The sequence below is a fragment of the Corvus kubaryi genome, unplaced genomic scaffold (assembly GCF_017639235.1).
Source record: "Corvus kubaryi isolate FWS band 111438036 unplaced genomic scaffold, C.kubaryi_AGA036_p1.0 37103, whole genome shotgun sequence".
NCBI classification, from domain to species: Eukaryota; Metazoa; Chordata; class Aves; order Passeriformes; family Corvidae; genus Corvus; species Corvus kubaryi.
The window spans coordinates 65,671-81,678 of NW_024581029.1; the positions used below are offsets into that span (position 1 = coordinate 65,671).

The 16,008-nt window shown below is 37.9% G+C and overlaps 1 protein-coding gene across 1 annotated transcript in view; it reads left to right on the forward strand.

Annotated features, from left to right (window-relative positions):
* The window catches only part of PNPT1 (polyribonucleotide nucleotidyltransferase 1), a 16,097-nt gene extending 536 nt beyond the window's left edge, over window positions 1-15,561 (forward strand). Inside the window, exons 2-30 of the mRNA XM_042021016.1 lie at window positions 3-70; window positions 1,515-1,575; window positions 1,891-1,965; window positions 2,429-2,534; window positions 2,877-2,926; window positions 3,406-3,469; window positions 3,555-3,602; window positions 4,259-4,372; window positions 4,617-4,803; window positions 4,980-5,031; window positions 5,784-5,841; window positions 5,992-6,088; window positions 6,184-6,286; window positions 7,081-7,151; window positions 7,773-7,809; window positions 8,575-8,641; window positions 8,732-8,821; window positions 9,124-9,177; window positions 9,283-9,389; window positions 9,965-10,036; window positions 10,125-10,188; window positions 10,729-10,812; window positions 11,311-11,394; window positions 12,027-12,133; window positions 12,217-12,272; window positions 12,831-12,909; window positions 13,284-13,331; window positions 13,675-13,833; window positions 14,551-15,561. Coding sequence (XP_041876950.1) covers window positions 3-70; window positions 1,515-1,575; window positions 1,891-1,965; window positions 2,429-2,534; window positions 2,877-2,926; window positions 3,406-3,469; window positions 3,555-3,602; window positions 4,259-4,372; window positions 4,617-4,803; window positions 4,980-5,031; window positions 5,784-5,841; window positions 5,992-6,088; window positions 6,184-6,286; window positions 7,081-7,151; window positions 7,773-7,809; window positions 8,575-8,641; window positions 8,732-8,821; window positions 9,124-9,177; window positions 9,283-9,389; window positions 9,965-10,036; window positions 10,125-10,188; window positions 10,729-10,812; window positions 11,311-11,394; window positions 12,027-12,133; window positions 12,217-12,272; window positions 12,831-12,909; window positions 13,284-13,331; window positions 13,675-13,830 — 2,259 coding nt within the window. The 3' untranslated portion in view covers window positions 13,831-13,833; window positions 14,551-15,561. The remainder of the gene's footprint in view (window positions 1-2; window positions 71-1,514; window positions 1,576-1,890; window positions 1,966-2,428; window positions 2,535-2,876; window positions 2,927-3,405; window positions 3,470-3,554; window positions 3,603-4,258; window positions 4,373-4,616; window positions 4,804-4,979; window positions 5,032-5,783; window positions 5,842-5,991; window positions 6,089-6,183; window positions 6,287-7,080; window positions 7,152-7,772; window positions 7,810-8,574; window positions 8,642-8,731; window positions 8,822-9,123; window positions 9,178-9,282; window positions 9,390-9,964; window positions 10,037-10,124; window positions 10,189-10,728; window positions 10,813-11,310; window positions 11,395-12,026; window positions 12,134-12,216; window positions 12,273-12,830; window positions 12,910-13,283; window positions 13,332-13,674; window positions 13,834-14,550) is intronic.
* The last annotated feature ends 447 nt before the right edge of the window (window positions 15,562-16,008 follow it).

The following is a 16,008-nucleotide window of genomic DNA, read 5'->3' on the forward strand; positions in this document are numbered from 1 at the left end:
GGGTGCCCGCCCGCGGCGCCGCGGCAGGCCCCGGGCCCGGGCGGGCCGTGACGGTGGAGGTGGGCGGCAGGTGAGGGGCTCTGAGGGGTGTGGGGGGGCGGCAGTACGGAGCGCTGCCCCGGCTGGAGAGTGAGGCAAACGTGAGGAGAAAGTGGTACAAAATGCGGAACGTGTCGAGGTTATCCTCAGTCGGGACGTTCTTTGATGTCGGATCTTGGCGTGCTGGCAAGCCTAATCAGCAAGAAAGGAGACCGGATCAGTGGAATCATCCTTGTCATCGCTTAGCCAGGGGCATCCGGGAACTAACGAGCCCTAAGGATGCAGAAAATCAAGATGCTAATGGATGTCTATGTGAATATTGCCAACTTAGCAAAATATTCGAGGCCACCAAGTTGATCAGAGGGATGGAGACCTCTCCCGTGAGGAAAGGCTGAGAGAACTGGGATTGTTCAGCCTGGAGAAGAAAAGCTTTGGGGTCACCTAATCCTGGCCTTCCAGTGCCTGAAGGCAGCTGACTAGACAAACGATGAGACTCTTTATGAGGGCATGCACAAGGGGAACAGGTTAAAATTGAAAGACAGTAGTTTAGATGAGCTATTAGGAAAAAAAATCTTCCTTGTGAGGTCCTGACACAGGTTGCCCAGAGAAGCTGTAGGTGCCCCATCCCTGGAAGTGTTCAAGGCCAGGTTGGACAGGGCTTGGAGCAATGTGGGATAGTGGAGGGGTGGAACTCGATGATCTTCAGGATCCCTTCCCATTCAAACCATTCTGTGATTCTGTAGCTGAACTGTGTTCATTATTGTAACAGTAAAGATCACACCTACAGGTTATAGGGGCCCTGCCCAAGTGTTCCCCCAAGCATGTGAACAAGTTACCTGGGATAACCTGTATAGAAATTACTAATGAATTGTAACAGAGGGGCTGTGCTTGGGAAGGGACCACCGCTGGACTTCTTTGTATAAATAATGGCATGGAAAGTCAGGAGGGTGTGCTGGGCTTGTGGAATAGCACCGAGCAGCCAGCACAACTCAGGAATAAGTAATCCATGTCTCACTCCTGAGTGTGTCATCATTGTCTCCTTGTGCTCCATTCTCTGCCATGAAGGAGGGAATATTCTGCAGCCGTGGTGGGACGTGGTGTTCTCTGGGAGTGCAAGCAGCTCCCCTTGGCCTGTGAGGGTGTTTTCCACTGGCTAAACCCAGCTGGAGCTGGTGGTGATTCACCTTTGCCTCCAAGGCTTGGATGTAATTCCTAGTGACAGCTGATGTGCTACAAGGCTTTGCTTCAAGGTAAAAGAAGCAGGACACTTGAGGCTAAAGCACTTGAAATTTAGGAGGATTTTGTCACTTTTGCTCAAGGAGTTTCAATTTTCATATCTAAGGAAGATTTTTAAATATCTTGTAAAGCATAGCCTTCATTCTGTGCAGTTGAGGCTGCAGATGAATGTAGAAATTGCTGGAAAATTTATGTGAATTCACCAGGAATTCATGTAACAGGTTGTTTCTTTCCTTTAGAAAGATGGAGCTGTCTTCTGGAAAACTTGCCAAGTTTGCTGATGGATCTGCTGTTGTTCAGGTAAAAAAGTAGTTAAAATTTGTGCAGCTTCAAAATTCCTGTATCTTAAAAGTCATTGTTTGGGCATCCGAGCCTGCTATATGTGGGATATCGAGCCTTAAGTGGCAATGTCATCCCTAATGAAGGGACAGCTGTATTTTACAGGAAAAACTTCTGTTTGAAAAGCAAAAATAATGGCCTGAATTGCAGATTTATGTGGTGGTTTTCTGCACAGTATAATGCTTATTCATATTTTAGCTTTTGAATGAGTTTAGAACATTTGCAGTTATTTTGTTTGCAGGTAACTTCAGCTTTTATCTATTTTTCTTAACCCAGCTAGGTGATACAGCAGTGATGGTCACAGCAGTCAGCAAAACCAAGCCTTCTCCATCTCAGTTTATGCCATTAGTGGTAAGTACTAATGACAGAATTAGTTTTGTGTTAATCAGTGGTCGACATAGCAGTGATAATCCTTAAATAATGGAGTTCAGGATGCTGGGGAGAGTGAGGAATTCAAACAGTAAATAACAGACCCTGGACTTCAGAATTGCAGCTGATGATAAAATGTCTAGATGTCCAGGATCCCTGTGTGGGTGAGGGATGAGCCCTGGATGTTGTCTGCCTTGGCTTTAGTAAGGCTTGCTTTCCTCAAAGCCCTTGTGAACTTTGCCATGACATCCAAGCCCAGATGTTATGGTTTGGTTGTGTGGAAAACTGGTTGGATTGTGAGGCTCAGAGGGCTGTGATTGTTATGGGAGGGAAGTAGATAACTGGGGTTGGAACTGGATGATCCTTAGGGTCCCCTGTGAGGGTTTCTGTGGCTCTGCAGTAAATAATCAGGTGTCATTAATAATCCCTGAATTGTTTTTGGAAGGTTGACTACCGTCAGAAAGCTGCTGCAGCAGGAAGAATTCCTACAAACTATCTAAGAAGAGAGCTTGGTTCCACTGATAAAGAAATTCTTACAAGCAGAGTAATAGGTAGGCTGAAACATTTCATTTACAATGTATTTTAAAGACCTTGTAATTTTCTCAGGAGTGTTTGAAAATACAGTTGTTTAAAACTGCTGTCAGAAAACAAACTTGTAATTTATTGTTTATCAATATGATTGAAATTTTAAGGTTATATGGGTCATGCTAAATACATTTCTGGGTTCTCTGCCTTTTGGTTTCTTGTGTGGTTTTTTTGGTTTGTTTTTTTTGTTTGTTTGTTTGTTTAAAAAACCCTATTTTGTCAGTTTCTTGTGGGGTTTATTGCAGGACATATTGAATATTAACTATAAAACCAAACTGCTTGTTAGAGTTTGATTATTTCCTTTGCAGATCGGTCAATCAGACCACTCTTTCCAGCAGGCTACTTCTATGATACACAGGTAGGTCATGCTACCTTCAAAATGGAAAACTGGGATATGGCCAATGAAAAGTTCACATAATAAAGGCCCTGTTTTAAGAAAAATGGTTTTTGTTAACATTAAGGAGGAGTTTGTACTTTACAAACAAATGTAAAGTTGCTTTTTAGTTTGTCATCTCCTTGTCTTAAATTATTTTTATTACATCCTACTTTTCAAATTTTGGAAATGTCAAGGTGCAGGAACAAAATTAAAATCTCCTCTGTACAACAGAGGAAAGATGCTAATGGTGCATATTTTATATATGATGTGATACAATATTATCCATTAGTGGGGGTTTTTTGTCAGCTTTCTACTTTAAATACCTGAGAAATTTTCCATGTGCTGCCTAAGCTTGTGTAGATATGTGGAATGTGGGGTTTTTTTCGTGTCCTTAGCTTTGTATTGACAGCTAACAAAAATGTATAGGCCAAAATTATTCATTGTCTTTTATCTTATGCCAGATCCTTTGTAATCTTTTAGCAGTAGATGGTGTCAATGATCCTGATATTCTGGCAATTAATGGAGGTAAGAGGGCTGTGAGAAGTTACTGCTTCTGTGGGATTTAATGAGATCAGTTTTTTTCTAATCCAGATTTTTGTCTTCCTTTCAGCTTCTGCAGCACTTGCATTGTCTGATATCCCCTGGAATGGTCCTATTGGTAAATAAACATTGTGAAATTATAGGTGATTTTAATGTAATGGAAGACTTAGACCACAGCTGGTGCTTTGCTTTTTTAACAAGAAGCTGAATCTAAATACTAAGTTTCAAGCATTGAAAACAATTTTACAATGGATAGGATTATTGCACTTCAAGAGATTATTTTTTCTGGACTAAATACACTTCTGGGAGGAATTACAATCCAGAAAGAGTGTACTATAGAGACCAATAAATTAACTTTTTCTTTAGAGAAACATATTTATTGAAAAGTATTGTTTGGAAAATAGCTGGTTCAGAATACTTTTCGTCAAGGAATTCAAGAAGATACTTATTTCATTGTGAATTTTTTCTGGGAAAAGACCTAGCCAAGAACAAGTATTTAACTGTATTTTCCTTTCAGCTGCAGTACACTCACAGCACTGTGTGTAATACTACTTGGCATTATTTGCCCTACCCAGTAGTAGTACCCGAAAGAAAAACAGAATAGATAATTTTGTCTTCTAGATTTGTTCTCAATATGCAGTCAACATGCTGATGTTTTAAAATTAGTCTGGAGCTTTAATTATTGTTATTAGCTGTGTAACTTTCAAAGGAAAATGATGCCTTAAAGAACTTCCTTATTATGATAATAAATAACTTTCTGGAGTTTCTTTGCAGGTGCTGTGAGGGTAGGGCTGGTGGATGGAGAGACTGTTATCAATCCAACTCGAAAAGAGATGGCCTCTAGTGCTTTAAATTTAGTTGTTGCTGGAGCTCCACAAAGTCAAGTTGGTAAGCAGGTTAATTGTTGTCTGTTGAGGGCTTGGAAATCTTTGCAGATGTTTTCCATATCTTTGAAATGTGTATTTTTATACAATAGTAGCAGCAAACAACAGTGATAGGTAACTTCTGGTTAAGTAAAGTAGATTCTCTCATATTTATGCAGTTTAATGTTAATCTGTATATCCTCAGTTGAGTTAGGTTGCTATTGAACAATAAAACGGGAATTTACTTAATTTTTATCTTTCCATTGCAGTTATGTTGGAAGCAACTGCTGAGAATATCTTGCAGCAAGACTTCTGCCATGCCATCAAAGTGGGGGTGAAGCAGACCCAGCAGATAATCCAGGGCATTCAGCAGCTGGTGAAGGAGCGAGGCGTTGTCAAGAGAACTGTCCAGAAATTATTTATTGCTCCTGAAGAGATCGTGGAAATGGCAAAGAAGTGAGTTCAGAGCAAATAATGCAGATGTAGCAATGTTTATAAGTATCAGTCTGGTGCTTTCACCAGACTGATATTTCACCAAATATTTTTCAAATATTTAGTCCTCAAAAAAGCCCCTAGTTCTAGAAGTGGTTTTTAAGCTGTGTATTCAAAAATTCTTCCTTTTCTTCCCAAAGACTTGCTTGTAACAAGATCTATGCAGTGTTCACAGATTCAAGCCATGATAAAGTAAGTAATCAATCATTTTATTTTTTATAATTATTTAATATATAATTATTTTCTCTATTAATATCAGAATGAAACTGTAGAGGATTGAGTTCTTCAAGCTTTTAGCTCTTTAAGCTTTGTCCCTGGAGGCGTTCAGGGAAAGACTGGATGTGCCATGGTCTGGTTGACAAGGTGCTGATCATAGGTTGGACTTGATGATCTCAAAGATCTTTCCCAACCTCAGGGATTCTGTGATTTTGTAATTTAAGCTTGTCTCCTTCTCTGCATCTATTTGTAATAGTAATAATGAATTGTTCTGTAAGTTCTTACCTAGCACAATATTTTGTTTGTATTATGTGGAGGTGGCGACTCCCTTTTCACAAGGAGCCACATGGAAAAGATGAGGGGAAATGGGTGCAGGTTACTTCTGAGAGGTTCTGATTGGGCGCAAGAGCAATGTTCTCCTTGGGGAAAATTATCAGCCACTGGGATAATCTCCCCAGGGAAGTGGTGGATTCCCCACCGTGGGACATGTTTAGGATTCAGATGGGGAGGATGCTGGGCCATCTTGTCTAGACTGTGCTTTTGCCAAGAAAGCTTGGACCACACAACCCTTAAGGTCCCTTCCAACCTGATTATTGATTTTTTAATTTGTGTGACAGTTCTGTTTCTTACTCCTTAAATTTTTACAGATCTTTAAACCAAACAAAACCCCAAAGCTCTGTTGTTGCTCTGCCCTGTAGAGATAACTGGTTGCAAATCCTGTGTTTTAGATTTCGAGAGATGAGGCAATCAACAAAATAAGGCTTGAAACAGAAGAGGAGCTGAAAGGTATTTTTTGTTTTCTTTGTATTTATAGAGTGCTTCAATGGAGGTAGCACTGCCTGGAGTTACAGTGTGCTCTTTGTTGGAAGCTATTTTAGTAAAAGTTGTATAAAATTAATTTTCCAACTTCAGATGCAATTTCTTTTTTATACCCAGAAAAATTTCCGGAGGCTGAGCCTTATGAAATCATGGAATCTTTCAATGTGGCTTCAAAGGATATTTTTAGAAATCTAGTTCTAAATGAATATAGAAGGTGGGTGTGTCAAACTCCTACTGATAATAGTTCCGTCAGCTTTTAATCCAAGACTATGGTTTAACTGATCTCTTAATTTCTCTTTGTCACTTCAGGTGTGATGGGAGAGATTTGACTTCCCTCAGAGACATTAAATGTGAAGTGAACATGTTCAAAATGCTTCATGGATCAGCCTTATTTCAAAGAGGTCAAACACAGGTAGTGTCACTTAAACATCAGAAATTATAAATGAATTTTCAAAAGCTGAAAGATTTGGGTTTTTCATTTAAATGCCAGGTTTCCTTTTTCTTCACATTTAAATAGGAATAAGTAGAAATGGTGTGTAGGTTGATAAGTACATTGGTGTGTAGGGCACTGCTAAATTGTGCACGTCATGAGAACTCTTTTAAAAGCAACTTCATATGCAACCTGAACTAAATAGGGAAATTTTACCCAAAAAATTGCAATAATGAGATGATTTTTTTTCCTCTTCTTTGCCAAAAGTGTCAGCTGTTGGGTGGATTGATTTAAGATTGTACTCGAGATTTGGCCTTCTCTGTTTTTATAGCTCTTTTTGCTGGAAGACTGTCAGCCATTGATCTGACTTCTTATTACACTGACTTGGGGTGGCAGTTGCAAACAGTGATTTTACTCCTCAGTGTTGTCCCCTCTTGCCCACTGCAAATCCATGTGGGAAACAGGCACAAACAACATCGTGGCTGCCTCTGGCCCTGTCTCTTAAATGTTTCTTAGGGAGCAAAGTGCTCTTGGCTCCTACTTAAGAAGCATTAAGTTAGTATTTTTAAATGTGATTGCTTGTAAGATTATGTGATCTTTACAGATTATGAATAAGTTTGTGTGATGGAGAAAAAAAGTCCATACAAGTGGTAGCTGATGGCATCTTACTTGTTGCTGAAGTCATTCTTTTTGATTCTTCATAAACAGTAACATTTGTGAAGGCTGGAAGGGTTTAAGAGGGATTTATTTTTTATCTTAGCTCATTTTTATTTTAGGTTCTGTGTACAGTTACATTTGACTCTCTAGAATCGAGTGTAAAATCAGATGTTATCTCAACAGCAGTGAGGTATGTATATCTTGGTGCTTTGGCAGTGGTACTAAGAGGGTGAGCATTTAAGCACATTTGATTAAATTCCCTTGAACTTTGACATAGATACATTTCTTAGGACTGAAAATTGTGTCAATTTAGACTTCGAAGTGGCCTGTTTTCCACAGATCATGGCATTGGGTTTGTGTTAAGGTGACATTAATTCCGTAGGCACACACTTGAAACTGGAGTAACATCCAGTCTGGTTTATATATTTTAAATACATACGTTCTTTTTTTTTGGAGCAGGGAAAATGTAATTTAGGATGTAGCAAGCTAGTCCTTTTGCCTTGAACAATTTATTGCTGAAGGCTGAAGTGAAATTCGTTCCTTTTAAAGCCACAGTTCAGTGATTTCATCCCAGTGTGGGAGCTTTTACATTTTAATGTCTCAGCTTTACTGTAGTTAAATCTTTATTACCCTGAAAGAATTTGTCCACATTTGCTAATTTTGGTAACTGTGGGTGATCAGCAAATGTATTGATTTGTTGGTTTTGGCTTGATCCATTTGTAAGCATCACAATATCAGCTTGAACTACTTGTTGTGTGTAAAATATGTTTGGTTGCTCCTTTTTTAACATGGTCTTGTTTTTAATTAATAGTGGAATAAAAGATAAAAACTTCATGCTGCATTATGAGGTGAGAGTTTTCCTGTGTCACAGCTTTCTGCATGATTCACAGAAGGGCTTTATGTCTTGCTTTTAAAGGTGCACTTGATCACTTCCAAGGTTATAAATCATCTCTAGATTTGCTAAAATGTATTTATGCTAATTGATGCATGAATTTATATGAACAGAAGTGCTGGTTTCCTGAAAAGCAGTAGGTAATTTGTAAATTGCCATTTTATACAGCGTTTTTAATGCTGTAACATTAGGTGAGCTCCTTCAGAACAGGTTCTTACTGAAAGCAGGATTAACCTGTGCTATTATTTTTAGTAAACTCTATTAATATGTTCAGCTGACATGCCACAGCAGTAGTAAATAAATGCTTTTACATCTTGGATCTCTCTCAGCCTTTGGAGCTTGCCCAGAGTATTTCCTCCAGGCAACAGGTGTATCTTGTTCCATTATCTCTGTGACAGAAATAACATTTCTGCTAGGTTGTTTGACAAGTTTATTTGGAGGAAGCTGCTTGTGTTCTCTCTTAGCTGCCTTGCAACTGCTTTATTCTCTTTTGTTCTGTGGAAGTAAAACATTTACTAAACATTTACAAACCTAAACTGGTCCTGGTTTGCAAACCAAGTGACTGATAGAAGTCACGTGGTGGCTTGAAATTATTTTATTTTTAATTTATTTTTACCTTGAGATGCACCAAAACTTCAAAGATGTTTTTCTAAGTGTATGCTTTAAAATGGAAAAGAAATGCACATTAATTTTCTGTGTATACACATCTTTTGCTTCATAGTTTCCACCTTATGCAACCAATGAGATTGGCAAAGTTACTGGGATGAACAGGAGAGAGCTTGGACATGGTAAGTCCAGCCTAGAGAAATCCCATGCTGGAAGTTTCAGTATTTTATCTGATTTCTATTTATGGATCACTTGGTATCTTTTTTAAACAGGTGCATTGGCAGAACGAGCTTTGAAACCAGTTATTCCCCAGGATTTCCCATTCACAATCCGAGTTACTTCTGAAGTCTTAGAATCAAATGGTATTAGGATTTTCTTGTTTCTACCCTAGTGCTAGAGATTGAATTTGGTTCTTAAAAAGTGTAGGTTTGACAAATGTGACATATAGGCATGTTAAATAATAGATTTCAGTTTAAATGTTCTTCGTAATTATTACCTGAAACACTTCAATTAAAAAGCATGTACATGTCCATGAACAATGGACCTTTCTTGGTTTAATAAAATGGTATTTGGGGCACTTTTATGCTACAGGTTGAGGGAAATAACTCTAGCTTGTATTTTTTCAGTGTTTAATCCCTGCTTTTTTCCTGTATTCCAACTCCAGGGTCCTCTTCCATGGCTTCTGCATGTGGTGGAAGTTTGGCATTAATGGATGCAGGTACAAAATATGGCACTTACAAGGATAATATCTGCATGTGATAATGTGTTACAGGATCTGGAAATGACCACAGGGTTCAAAAATGGGTTTTTTTGCCACTCTTAGGAGTTCCAGTAACAAATGCAGTTGCCGGTGTAGCCATAGGCCTTATTACCAAGTGCAGTCAGGGAAAAGAGGACATTGAGGACTATCGTTTGCTGACAGACATCCTGGTGAGTGGTCCTCACATTGTTATTGTTGCTGCTGAGTGCTGAAAAATACCTCTTCTGGCCTTCTTTTGTAACCTTTTACCTAGTTAATTCTGGAACATCACTACTGAAAAATTGCTTGTATCTTCTCGATTTTATCTCCTAAATTCCTCCCTTATTTTGAAAAATCTCTGTGAAATGTTCAGTCGTGTTTCTTTTTTTTTTGTGTGTGTTATTAGTTATTTAAGCATTCATAAGCTTTCTCTTCCCAATGAATTTTGTTTTTCCTCATGGGAGAAAAAAATTATTAATTTACTGAAAGACACAATATATGGGGTGGAGAATGAGCACTTGGAAGAGTGGCTGGGGAGGAAAATGTGCAGCCACTGACAGCACAAAATCAGCTGTCGATCAAACACTTGTTCACAAAAGCTCCTAATTTCTAAAGAGAGGAGGGAACAGTGTTAATCCTGAGCAGCAAAATAAAGCTGAGGAAAACTTGGAAGTCTCAAAAGTAATTCCTCTGTACTTTCAGTATAGTGGGACCTGGCACTGTGATAAAATGACTCCAACTTGGTTTTCTCTGTCTGTGCTGGCAGGGAATTGAAGATTACTATGGAGATATGGATTTCAAGATGGCAGGCACTAATAAAGGGATAACAGCACTGCAGGTATTGTGACATGAAATCTTCCTCAAGTGAAACTCTTGAGAGAGTATTAAAAAAGCTTTCCTGACATATTGATGCCACTTCATGTCAGGTTGATCTGAAGCTGCCAGGAATACCAATAAAAATTGTGGTGGAAGCTATTCAGCAAGCTACAGGTAGGTCCATGCTTGGATTTGCACCCATTTTATCATGTTTAATGATAAATGGTATTAAGTTGTATGAAACTGAACAATAAAGTGTTCATTTTTTGGTTTTGTTGTGGAAAAAACCAAGCCTCTATAAAATGAGTTTGGCTTAATCAGTAAGCTCCAAACTAACTTTAACTTCAGACATTGAATGATTTGGACTAACACACATTACATGACTTTGTTTAAATCCAATAGGATAAAGTTATCAAAATAACAGCAAACTTTCTCTCATTTCCCATAAATTCAGCTATATTTACAAGTGAAACTTACTGCCATCTGTGTTCTGACATGTGCAGCTAAAATATTCTTAAAGCACATGAGAAAATGAAGCTACGTGGTTTAATAAGGATTTAATGAGTTGGAAAACTTTCAGCTTGACCTTCTCCAGCTAGGCAGGAGACAGGTTTTGATAAGGAATGTTTTTCTACTGTTTAACAAAAACTTCACATATTTATTTTAATCATATACAAAATTACTGATTTTTTTTTTTATTATTATTCCCTCTAGCTGCAAAGAGGGAGATTTTACAAATCATGAACCAAACACTGGCAAAACCCAGACCTAAAAGAAAAGAAAGTGGACCAGTTGTAGGTAATGCTATTGTATGAATTCATAGCTTTCATAATTACCTTTTTAACAATAAGCTTCTGCTTAAAACAGCTTTTTTTTTTTTTTTAATGATTGATTGTTATATATTTTTGCTCCTGCCCTGTGGGGTTATTTTTAATTTGTAGAGGGGATTTGGTTATTTTTGGTTATTTTGGGGGGATTTTTGTTGCCATGTGGGGCAGCACTGTTCTATTTCAGTGCACAGCAGAAAACAGAATTTGAGTGAAGTTATGTGAAGCTCTCACAAAATCAGAATTGATATAGATGAGAGTATCAGTATGGCTTAAGGTAATTTACAGTCATCAAAGTGTATTCTGTGTTTTCATTTATTTCAGTTCTTACCTATAATTACACTCATGTTCAGCAAATACCACAGGTAGCTGTAAAAGATTAAAAGCTAAAGGAATGTGCCTTTTTTGTGCGATAGCTTTCAAGGTGATTGTATTTAGCATTTCAAAGGACTTCAAAATGTTCTTTCAGAAACTATCCACGTTCCATTATCAAAAAGATTAAGATTCGTTGGTCCTGGGGCTTATAATTTGAAAAAACTGCAAGCACAGACTGGTGAGACATTCTTGATTCCTGTGATAATTTATCCTGATGTGTTTCCCTTTGTTTCAGACTTGTATATTGAGCTCAGTGCAAACTAAAAATGAAAAAATACTGATATCTGTAGAGTACCAGGTAGATGCTCTGCTTTGGACCTGAAACCCTTAATGGTCTGGTGAATTTGATTAATTCTTCTCAGGGGATTGGGTGGAGAAAAGGAGGAAAAATCATATTTCCCTTTGATTGCAAGCCTATGTGGTCTGGCCACAAAACTACTCCAGAGGAGCAAAGAATTTTACCATTCTGTCTCCAAAACACTTTAATTTCCATCAGCTATTAATGCAAGTTTTATTAAAAATCTCTAGGAAATTGATTCATAACCCTCAGCATTTATTCAGGATTTTTTTCCCTGCCTTTAAAGGATTATAAAAACAATTTTGTGTTCCTTTATGGCCCACAAGTTTATCCCGGTATTTGCAAGAAGGTGGTGGCCGTGCAATTGCATGTAAAGCTGAACAAGATTAAATGATGATTAGAACTCAGATCTTAATGAGTCTGTGCAAAACCATTCTGCTCCGTGCAGGTCTTTGCTGAGTGTGACTTTCTGCAGCCTGCACCTAAATGCTCTCCTAAATGCCCACTTTCAGGTGTGACTGTGAGTCAGCTGGATGAAGAGACCTATTCTGTGTTTGCTCCCACACCGGGGGCAATGCACGAAGCCAGAGAATTTATTGGGGAGATCTGCAAAGATGATGTAAGAACAGACTTCTGTTGTTAACTTTTTCAGTTTGCTCTTTGTGACTTTGTGTCTTACTGTCTGCTTTTCTTCTTCTACAGCAAGAAGTTAATTTGGAATTTGGGGCAATTTATACAGCCACAATAACTGAACTAAGGTATAAAAACTGCTTTGGAGTTTAAGTTAGTTTATTTACATAGCTGTGTTCCTGATATCTAAATAGGTTGTGGAATAGTAAATGATTTTTAAAGGTGCCAAACTTATGCTGGGGTTCTTGGCACCTACATAATTTCTGATATTTTTTCTATTGAAAATAGTATTTTGTTTCCTGATAAAGCTCTTTATTTTTGCTGCTTTTTTAGTTTTTAGAATGTCTCTAAATTATAAAACTTAAGGCCTTTTTCATCTTTGAATCTGAAAGAGATGGTTATGAATTTGCTTTTCACTTTTCAACCCAATATTTGTCTTGTAAAAAGTACTTTTTGGATGGTACCTATTACTGAAGTACTGCCCTGAAATAAGAAATTCTCATTCACTACCAGTTAAGGAAAAATGAGTGGACATGTTATGGTGAATAAAAGATTTTTTTTAAAAGAGATGAGTAAAATTTTGTTTATGAGAAGCTTACTAATGCTTGCTTTGGGGACCATATGCAGAGGGAAATGTGGACTTTTCTTGAGGCACTTTGAAATAACTGTGCTGTTTCCTGCTGCAGAGATTCTGGAGTGATGGTAAAACTGTATCCGAATATGACCCCAGTATTACTTCATAATTCACAGCTGGATCAAAGAAAGGTAATCCATCCTTAAACAGGTATAAAATGGGCAATTATATTTATTTTTAACCAGTTGTCATGGCTGTAACACACTCACTGTTGTTCCACAGTCCATTTCCAGGTTAGAAGCTGTTAATTAGCAGCACTTTTTTGTTTAATTCTGCCTGCCCTATACTTAAAGCTGCAAACAATCAGCTGTGTGGCTGCTGCAGTCCTTTTTACACCGAGTTCTTTGGCTCTGTAATACCTTTTTCCAAGGAATATTCAGAAACCTGTTGTTCCTAAGGTAGTGCTGAGCCACTGGGGTTGAAGTGTAGCATGAAGACCCCCTGAAAGAAGGGATTTTTATAACTAACTCAGATAATTTTATTTCTGAAAAACACTGTGTTCTAGATTAAACACCCTAGTGCCCTGGGATTAGAAGTTGGACAAGAAATTCAGGTAATTATTTTTTTAACTTTAAAATGCTAATAAAATGCTGTTCATATTTTAAAATTTGATTTTTTTATAATTATTTATTTAGTGTTTATGAAGAAAATATTTTTCCATAATGGATTCCCTTTCTGTGCTAGTTAAAGGCCTGGTCATTCAAATTAGATTTACTTAGTGTCATACTCTTGCTATCTAGGCACCACATTGTTTGACAGCAATATAGGCTAAAGGATGCCTATTTATGGCTCTTCTAGAATCAAATTGATAAAATATCAAACCAATCTTTTAAGGAAAATGCTATATCCAGCTCTCTTAAGTTGGTCAGTGTGAAAATGCTTTGTTTCCTTACCAGGTTAAGTACTTTGGCCGTGATCCCACTGATGGCAGAATGAGGCTTTCACGTAAAATTCTCCAGTCCCCAGCCACCAGCACCCCGAAAACCCTGACTGACAAAAACAGCATTGTCCTGGGAGGGGCTGTTCCACAGACATCCACATCATCCCAGTGACAGGTAAGGCCAGAGGAGCAGCTTCAGCTGACTCAGTACTGCACTTTACAGCTCTGCTAAAGAATTGTCAGTCTGGGTCTGTACTGAGCAGTTACCCCTCAGTGCTGTGCAGGTGCTGCTTGCCAGCTGTGTTGTAGCTGTAGAAAGGTTCATGATATACAATTTGTTCAAATGCCTTGACAGTCTCAGGCAGTCTGGACAGCCCCCTCTGCCCAAAACAAACTTATTTATTCATCTACAATGTCCTTTTTCTCTACCTTGCTACCATTTCTTTTTTTAATTAAAAAAACAAACAGGGCAGAGGAACAGGAGAAATAAGTTGCTTTCTCGATTAAGTGAATTAGTAGAGAAAATTTCAGTCAATTAGTGAAATGGCCAAAGTTCTTCCTTAGAAGTAGTTTTCCAGCATGTATTTGACTGTCAGAAGGCTTATGCCTCAACTTTTCCCAAAATTTGTGTCGGTTTTCTTATTCTTAGAAAGCTGCTAGAACAGGAAGGTGTCTGATCTTAAAATCAGGAGAAGTTACACAGCGAGATTGGCAAATGCAAAGGCACAGTGCAGCAGTGGGAACTCAAGGCCATCTGTGGCAACCTTCTAAGAATGATTGCCAGCACAAAAAGAAGGGAAAATTCACTGAAGAAATCTTGTTTTTAAGAAATGTTTTTGAATCTCATACCTTGATATAACGAGTTGGTTACAGAGTATTTTCTCTCTTTCAGGAAAACAGATGTGATAGTTCATGGAAATACAAGTGACCTTTGCTAGAATCTCTACATGTCCTCGCAAGAATCTGCAGGTGGATGGTAGTGAATCATATTTATGAAATAGACACGATTTATGCTTAAAGGTGATATAGAACTTCAAAGCCTTCAAATTGATTAAAAACTTTAAAATAAAACCAGAAACAAGCAATGCCCTCATCTTGTGTAGCAAGGTTGAGATGAGACTATAAGAACGTGGAACTTACAGACTGAGAAGATGATATTTCAGTGCTTAAGATTCTTCTGAGTTATCCACTCAAAATAAAACTGTGAATATGGGAAGTAAGAATTGAACACCTCTTTCGTGGGAGAAGGAATTATCCTGTACGCTTGGTCAAGAGTCACACTTGTCCAAGGTTTTACTGGCTTTTCAGTGTACAAGAATGTTGAGCAAGACGTTAAGACTTAGAAGTATCACCTTTAACATGATGGATGCTGTTTTAGATCAATACATCACTTTCAAAAGATTCAGACCTGCTAAAATACCTGAGCAGAACTTGGCTGAAACATCACCCCTTATTACCTGGGTTTGTTAGCACTGACTTTTAAAATACATAATTAAAACATTAAAATTAAAATACTTTTTTTGGAACGAACAATTGATGTGATAAATTTTCCCCCAAAACACTCCCTATAAGAGTGTCCTAATCCCTTCATTAATTATGTTGCATCAGTGAGTTCACTGATCTCTTTTAGACTTCAAAACATTTCCCAGGGGCTCACGAGAATTACTCGTTTTTCTACTGTGAGGTACAGACTTTGAAAATCAAAGAGGGTCCTTCTGATGTTCACCAATTTGTATGCAGACCTAATAAGAAAATCAACTTCCCACGTGATGGCAAGTGGGCTCTGAACCTCCTGAAAGTAAAAACAAAGCACTGGGTAGAGGAGAAATGTGACTGTACAGTAAAAATTGCTCTTTTTTAAAATTCTAAGTTAAAGTATTAAAGAAGAAAGAAAAGACTGGTACTTCTCTGTAGTTGTCTCTGTCTTTCATTATGAAAGATTGAAAATTTGAAAAAAAGTTGAGAAAGACTGAAGAAAGATTTCCTTGGCAATCTTTTCCTCCTCTTTGAGGGCTGTGTCTTATTATTTCTTAGCTAGAATTCAGATGTCACGTCTTACTGTGACAGTTGACTGATACATCATTGTTACATACGAATAGTGTTAATAAAATCATGTAGGTCAATGTTAAAGTGTCTGAATAGAAACTCAGATGTTTCCATTTCTGGTAACTCTTCCCAGAAATGGACCTCTCCAATCAAAGTGGTTTTCCAAAGTGTATCTCCCTTAATTGTACACTAATTTCTGTGAGGCTACGTTGTAGTGCTGGTCTCAGTAAAGCAGCTACTGCAGTGCTGGGGCATTGTCTGGTGGATGATAAAGGAGCAAAATGGCTTTAATGTGGCTGTGGCA